Raw genomic sequence first — 8,474 nt, 5'->3', positions numbered from 1 at the left:
TGTTGTCATGCGGTGAATCTGGCCAATCGTGAAACAGCTGTGTCGTCATCAGCGCTCCTTTTTTTAAAATTTTTTTTATTTTTTATTTTTTTTATTGAACAGTATCAATTTACACACTCAAATGGGGAACAATAAAATGCATATGACAAAATATACACATTACCAATTACATCTCCATCATACATAAATGTCCATGTGTGTGTATGTATATATATATATATATATATTGACGTCTGCGATATGAACAGGGTAAACGTGCGCGCACTCACTCGCGTGGTTTTTTTTTGTGTTGTTTTTTTCTTCTTTCTTTTGTAACAAATTTTAATTTAATGTGTATGCATTTGTCTTTGTCATTTATGTTAAATTTATAACTATTGGTCATTATTTTATGGATTTGTATGTCTGTTCAAGCATTAAAAATAACACACGCACACAGGACTGTACCAACTGACACTAGACTGAGGGGACACACACACACACACACACACACACACACACCGCTGCGCTTATAATGAGCTGAAGTAATCACAGTGATGCTCAACATCCAGCTTTAATTGACTGTTGGTGAATGTAAATCATTTTGTCGGTGAGTTTCATTGTTTGTTGTTGCTTCATTCATGTTCTGCACGATTTAGCGATAACTCGATCCAGGCGTTTTCACTTCTGCAATATTCTGTGTTTATGTGTCACACATAGTTTCAGTTTAAGTCGTTTTATACACGACTGTGTGTGTGTTTGGTAGAAAACACACTTTAAACATGTTTACTGTTGATTTCTCTGCCGTTAGCTGCAGTGCTCGTTGACATCTAGTAACGTTAGTGAAGCTAACAGACTAGCACACAAGGGGAAAAAATGAGTGAAAACGCGTAACTTAAATGAGATTCAAACAGTGATGCTGATGGTGATAATAGTGATGAAGAGAACATGGTGCGATTCTTTTTTTATTTCTGCTGTTTTTATTTGCTACGTCTTCATTCAGGACGGAGCTTTATTGTTGTTTTCTGGCTAGCGAGATGAATTGGTATCCATGTGATGATGCTTTGCGTTTGACCGTAATGCATTTTTATTACAGTGTAACTACTAGTGTAAAAACAATACTAATAGTGTAAATCAAACCAGCAGAGCTGAAGTAACGGAGCGTTACCAGAGACCCTCAATACAAGCATCACTGTTCAGGCTTTGTGTTCATTGTCTGCTGGTGTTTGATCAAACCAGCCAATCATCTGTGTGATATTGATATTTGGTCGTGTAGGTTTTGCTTGTAAAGCTACAGTACTGGCATGTGTTATTACAGCTTCAGTCCTGAGGTTTATTGTTTTGGCACAGTGGTTATATATTGGATGAAATCTACCATCTCTTCATGAACCACTATGATGCACCACGTCTTGGAAAATATGATTTTGTCTAAACATCAGGGTTTTGTTCTTACAAAAGTTCCATGATATTACAGTTGTCTTGTGCACATGGTACAATTGTAATGCTTTTATTGATTGGAAATGTGCAATGGTTGATAGAACTGTCACTTGACCAGTTATCTTCTGTTTGTTGATCACGTACAACTGTATGGCTTGCAGAGTATAAACAATTTACCACACTTCACTAAACAAGTTCAATATCTAAACAATTGAATATGATTGAATATCTATGAGAAATTCAACATTAAATGGAAAAAATGTACTCTGATTATGCGTAAAGCAATGCATAACAATTGTGCAATTTTTTACACCTTTAAAAGTGGATTTTTGATAGCAATCAGCATAGTGTAGGAAAATGTGCTTAATGTTGTGAAATGTGCTGGTATAGTTTTCCAGCAAAAGTGTTTATGAATTTAGAAGTCATAGAATTACATGATTTCTTTTTGTACAAAAAATAAAATAAATAATCACATATTAAATGTTATTAAACATCAATAAACTATTTAATAATCTAATCACATTTGTGACAGGAATGTTCTTATTTTATAGCGTTATTGAATGATTAGGTCCTGTAAAAAAATTCAGTAACGCTATAAAATAAGTTTCCATTTGTTAACATAAATTAACTACATTATTGAACATGAATTTTTCTATTTTCTACTCTGTACTTTTTTTTTTTGTATTAATTTTTTTTTAGGAAACTTGCTTTTTACATGACAACTGAAAAGTGACTTTTTTCATAAGATGTTTTCATTTCAAGCAATGTGTGCTTTTTGATTTCAGTTGTTCAAAAAATATTCAATAAATAACCATAAATAAATAACTAGTAAATAGTTTGTGTTTCCTTCAATTATTTTAAAATCACAAAGATGTGACATGCTCTGTTTTATTACAAAAAAATATCCCACCTTTGTCAATGAACAACAACAACAACAAAAAATCGTTCAATAATCGTGATCGAGGTAAAATGTTAAATTATTCGAGATTTTGATTTTGCAGGGTTTTGAGCATTTGACCTTTGGGTTACAGACCCTTCAGCCATTAAGCTACCATCATCACCCTATAGCCAATGGCTGTTTATTTTCATGCAGTTCCCGGTATATATTTGGTCAGATTAGTGCAGCAGTGCTGCGGTTGTCCTGGGCTCAATCTTTGGCAGTGGGTTTTTTCTCTCAGGACATGTTTCCATCTTTTTCTTAGCAAATGTTTCCAGTATTTTTCCTTACTGTGAGGTCTTCAGAGCATTCAAGGATCTTTATTGACTGATTGGAGTTCTTTTTGTCTGTCATCTGCCTTTGTGAACCCAGGAATAAATATCCCATTGAATGTAGTTGACTTTGCTGTCAGACATTTATTCATAAAACACTTAAACTGGAGTATCATAGTCTCCTAAACAGTTTAATACAGCAATAATAAATCTCTGGTCACTTATAATAATCTCACATGGTGAGTAATGTTACTGATTGAAAAGCACAATTTGTGTTGGCTGACCATTATATATATATATCACAAAATAGCAACCCATTGATTGAATGGTCATACATGATGTGTGATTGGAGACGTGTGTTAAAAATTAAAGGCAGATAGAAATGATGAGAATGACATGAATTAATTTTGACTTCATGTTGAAATGATCAGTCATAAATGATTGAAATTTAAAGGGTTCAACAATTGTTTTGTACATCAAGAGTTTTATCTGATATAATCAAACAATCTAGTAAAGCATATGAGTTGACTGTTAATTTATTATAAGGCCAAGTATCTGAACGTATAGGGGGTTTACAGATATAGTGTGATCGTACAGTCATGTGACCTCTGCATGGCGACCACCGTTACAAACAAACACAAGTACTACTCATTTCTTTAGGGGAATTTTTGCTAATAATGAGACTGTGGGTAGTTCTACATGAAATGCTTTTGCTATTTAAATTTGTAAGGAGTGAGATATGCTATATTCCATATAAACATTTTTGTAATTCTTATACAGGTTTTCATGAGCTCATATTGATTTGAAACATAGGCCAGTTGCATAAACTTAAGACTGTGTCTAAAGAAGTAGCTTGACCAACAAGCAGTTACCAAGGGGTAATCAGTCTTACTTTTTCAATACAAATAAGACCAATCTACCTTTTCATAACTTTAAGAAAAAGAATTAGATGACTAACTTATTAAGACTAGTCTAAACCATTTATGCAATGGAACTACATTAAAAATTAAGGTAACACTTTATTATGGGACCAATTCTCACTATTAACTAGTTGTTTATTAGCATGCCTATTATTAATATATTGGCCGTTTATAAGTGTTTATAAAGCACATATTCTGCATGAGCATATTCTACATCTCTAATATACCCAATACCTAAACTTAACAACTACCTTACTAATTATTAATAAGCAGCTAATTAGGAGTTTATTGAGGCAAAAGTCATAGTTAATGGTTTGGTAATAGCAAGAATTGGACCTTAAAATAAAGTGTGACCAAAATTAATTTGTCACACCAACTGACTATTGATAATTAAGAGCTAAAGATGATTAAAGAAAGCTTTCAAGAAATTGTGAGCCGTTTCAGGACCTAAAATATACACTTGACCTTAATAAATTAATAGTCAACATACACTTTACTAGAAGATGTTTGATGTCAGATAAAACTCTTACTCTGATGGCAAAAGTCAAGTCAAGTCAGCATTATTTAAATAGCGCTTTTTACAATGCAGATTGTGTCAAAGCAGCTTTACAGTATTGAACAGTATTAAAACGGCTGAAGTTTTATGATCACAACACTTATTTTAATTGTATTTTGATGGTTAATTCCTGTAGGATGCTGTACTATTTTCAGTGAAGTGGAAACATGGACAGTGTTCTGCTGTAGCTCTTAAACATGCTCAGAAATGGTGTGTTATTCCTCTGTTTCCTGAGAATAATAATCATGAAAACTGAAGATCACAGGCCGACATGCTGTCTGTGTGTCTTAAATACCATGCTTTACCCTGAAGGCAAACCTCAGACTGCTCACTGTAGTGAAAAATCTGGATTGTCAGAATTGGTTCATCTTCATGGTTCCCAGTTCAACTCACTTTTGTGAGCTTCTTGTCATTACATGAAATGTCTGGTTAGATATTTTACAGTTTTTCCCTGTATATAGTACAGGAACTTACTGTTAACCTATTAACAGTTTTTTTCCGTAGCGTTTTTACAAAATTTTACAGTTAAAATTACACTTATTTTTTACAGTGTAACCAGATCGTGTTTTGGTGCCCAGTCAGGCTCTGTAACTTCAGCGTTCCTCAAGTCTTTTATTTATTAAATGCATTTGTTTCGTGTTTTTCTTCACATCCGTAAGTAGGTCTTTTCCAGGAATGATAATGAGCGCTGTGGTTTAAGGAGGAGCACACTGGATGTGGCAGGTGGATGACATAAGCGTCCTAAAATTCAACACTTTGTTTTCTATGAAAGTATGCATAGTGCCATCACCATCACCATCTGGCATCCAAAAGTAGTGCCAGCTATGACTTCTGGGGCTGCTCAAAATTCTTCCATGCTATTGCCTGCCAGTCACAGTAAGTTCATAGTTTCCTAAAACAAAGCCTTCAGAAATGGTTACCAAGGGACACACATAACAGAAGCATTGAAGATGCATTGAGTATACACAGTTTTTCAGTAACAAGTGTGTGTTTTGACAGCGTGAGCAAAGCCTAGGCTACATACACAGACGTTTCGTAATAAAAGTCATCATTGCTAATCTTCAGTTTTGCACAGTTTTGACTGTGAAGCTCATCAAACTCACATTGTTCGTTTTTTTTGAAGAAGTGCACAGACCTTTGTGAACCTTTTGTCTGCATGAAGTGCTCTGTGTGTGATACCTGTGCCGTTTCCTTCGCATTGTCATGTGAACAATCAGTCAGTGTTACTGATACCATGAACCTTGTTACGTAAAGCAGTTCTTGCTTCATCTGAAGTGACTGAAAATAAAGACTTGGTTCACAAAGTGAGTCAGATATTAATTCACAATAACTGCTCTGACAGATTAATTCATCGAAGGATTTGAGTCTACAGTATTTGCGTTGTGGATCAAATAAGAATGTACTGTCATACATGTAGGTTTCATATGGTTAAAAAAATTACATTAATTAAATTGTTAGAATATGTTAAAAATTATATAGTATTTAAAAAATAAATACTTCCAGATATCCAAAAATTATTACTCAGAAATATCACATTTTCGTGGAGTTGCACCACATGACATTTTACAACCGGATTAACCTCGTCTCTATATGAAAAGTTTAATTTTTCTTTGACTGGGTGTGCGGTGGTCTGCTCTATGATATAATTTCCTGTTTTATATGTTTGTCATTTATTTGTTTTTCTGCGTGTTGTTGGCAGTGGTTTACACCTGAGGACATTTTTGAGCAACTCAAAAGCTGACAGCATTCCATTGCAGTGCCTAAGTAGCATCTTCTGAGGTTTTGAGATACAGCTGTAACACAATAAAGTGAAAGCTCGGTGAGTTTTCTTCATAACTACTGCGGGAACATTGCATTCATTATGCTCAAAACAGTTTGAATGGATTAACTTTTTTTCATGGCCGTAAGTAGATAACATTTTGTACTAGCTAAGCATCCTGAAAGGCAGCGATATCTCTTAGTGTTTCTGTATCTCCAATCACAACTGACTGGAAAAGGACCAGTGACCTTTAAACCGATCAGCTCCAGTCCTCAGTGGAGATCTTGGACTAGTCAATAACTGGATTTCCTGATGTCTTGACTCAGGGAACATGTCAGGAACAATGACAGTAATGGTTTTCCTCAATTAGATCTGACTTAAACATGCTCAGCTCTGAAGCTGACGTTAGACTTTGAGCTTGTTTTATAGATGGTGTCTGATAAAGATGTCTGATTCAGAGGGCTCTGTCTCTGATGTTGAACTCTGATCGTAACAAACAAGGGAAAAGAGGCAAACCTAAACACTGAGGTCAGATTTTCACCAAGGCCGACTTCTCTTGTGAAATTGAAAGCGGACACCGTTTCATTCCAACCATTTCAGTTCAGTTCCAGTAAGTCCACATGCTCGTCATGTGGCTAGAGTGCGGTCAATTACTTGTCAGCTACAAAAGACACTAGTATGAAAAAATGAGCCCTTTTCTGGAAACAGAAACATTCCTGAGCCGCCTGGAGCAAGTCATAGCGACGGCCTCCTGCGGGAACTTCAGCATGATGGCCATGAATGCTAGATTCACACATTCATGCCACTCGCTGGATTTAAAGGAACAGTTTACCCTGAAATTAAAATGATCATTTACTCACAGTCAAAATGTCTCCAAACCTGTATAGCTAAAAACTCAAAAGCTAGATGTTTAGCACAGTGTTCACGCAAGACAATCAAAGTTAATCTTGTCATGTTTTTCAAATCTTCTGAAGTCATACGATCTCTGTGTGAGAAGCACAAAATAAAACTGTTCATTTGCGTTTCTAAACTTGTGATATGTGATATGACATCATTGTTGTGAAACCTGCTGCAATTTGATTGAATATTTGAATATGCAACAGCAAAATAGATATGAGAGCTGTGGAGGACAGGAAAATATTTTTTTATAAATAATGACTTGTGAGGATTTTGGGTCTGTTCTTCTCACAAAGCTATTTTGTCATGTTTTGTTTTGGAACTTGACAGCATCCGTCTTGTAAAACTGATTTGCTAAATTCTTCAGTCATAATACTGCCACATGCACACTTTGCAAAAGCTGGTTAAGTTAAAATTATGTCAGATTAATGCATGTTTATCTCTGGTTTGTTCTTGCAGGGAGAAGCGTTTGATTGGGTCAGCAGCTCCTCTGCACATGCACAGAGTGTTGCCAAAGCCAAGTACCAGTTTCTCTTCGGAAAGACAGAAGACACAAGCTCAGCAGATAGCGGTACTTTTATATTCTTGCATACTTCTTGCATACATGTAATTATTGTGTGTATATATATATATATACAGGGTTCCCACGCTTCTTGAAAGTACTTGAATTTCAGACATGTGGATTCAAGGCCTGGAAAGTACTTGAAAACAAACATAGGTCCTTGAAAGTGCTTGAATTAAATTTGAAATAAATTTTGTTTATGCAGGGATTAAAGTTTTCCATCGCTACGACGGATTTCCGTCAATTGGAAAAAAAATTAGGGGAAAAGAAACATGTAGCGCATTGTTGTTGTTGTTGTTGTTCTGCTGGCACACCAAAAATCATTCTCGGCCACGGCTGCAGCTTCTCAGTGACAACATAATGACGCCGCTCGCATCATTCACAGTCGGGTTATTAGCAGAGAACACAGAGCAGGACTTGAATTTCGGCGCGGGATTGCGGCTATTAATTACAATTATACTCATTCCCGCAGGTTCCGCGCTTATAACCCGATGAAAGATGACGGAACGTATCATTTGCACGTGCTTTTGAGTCTTGAGAACTCTCATTTTCTGTGCGCCCAGAGATCGCGATAAGGAGAGTGACAGCTTTTAATAATTATTAAGGGAGTTTGCAAATGTGATATTGATTCAATACAACAGTTCAGTAAACAAGTACTGCCTGATTTTGCTCTATTTATTTAACGAAAATAGTTCCAAATATGAAACTGCACTAATGATTGGGGGTGCAGATGGGGTAGCGCGAAAAAAACTTAGTGTGTGTGTTGTTGATGTGCAGCCTAGAGCCTTGGGGACAATTTTCTTAAGCCCGCTCCCGCTGTATTTCTGACCATTACCGCCCGCTCCTGCAACGTGTGTCCCGCTTTTAGAAACATTCTAATATTGTATATTATTTTCGCACATCAGGGAGTGGGGTATCAATATGTGGGGTATTGAAATCACATTTGAATGAGCGCTCGCTGTTCACTTTCACTTTAGATTTCGCGATCATGCGCACTCTGTGTAAAGGGAGCACATCTTACAGTGTGTGCATAATTTTTAGGCACGTTGATATTCTGATCATATTTTTTTCCAAGCACATTTTACCAATTCCAAACCACATCAATCTTAATAACTACTATTATTTTTGTATTTAATCATTTAGAAGTGATATATAATT

At 35.7% G+C, this 8,474-nt stretch overlaps 1 protein-coding gene across 2 annotated transcripts in view; it reads left to right on the top strand.

The window, feature by feature from the left end:
• The window catches only part of psd3l (pleckstrin and Sec7 domain containing 3, like), a 120,699-nt gene that overhangs the window by 7,121 nt on the left and 105,104 nt on the right, over nucleotides 1-8,474 (top strand). For both annotated transcript variants that reach the window (XM_016522074.1, XM_016522073.1), the window contains exon 2: nucleotides 7,214-7,325. In XM_016522074.1, the coding sequence (XP_016377560.1) occupies nucleotides 7,214-7,325 (112 nt within the window). The remainder of the gene's footprint in view (nucleotides 1-7,213; nucleotides 7,326-8,474) is intronic.

Source organism: Sinocyclocheilus rhinocerous, unplaced genomic scaffold (genome assembly GCF_001515625.1).
Source record: "Sinocyclocheilus rhinocerous isolate Xijiao unplaced genomic scaffold, SAMN03320098_v1.1 scaffold178, whole genome shotgun sequence".
Classification (NCBI taxonomy): domain Eukaryota; kingdom Metazoa; phylum Chordata; class Actinopteri; order Cypriniformes; family Cyprinidae; genus Sinocyclocheilus; species Sinocyclocheilus rhinocerous.
The sequence above is the reverse complement of the archived record's forward strand: the minus strand, read 5'-3'. Positions and strand labels throughout refer to the sequence as shown.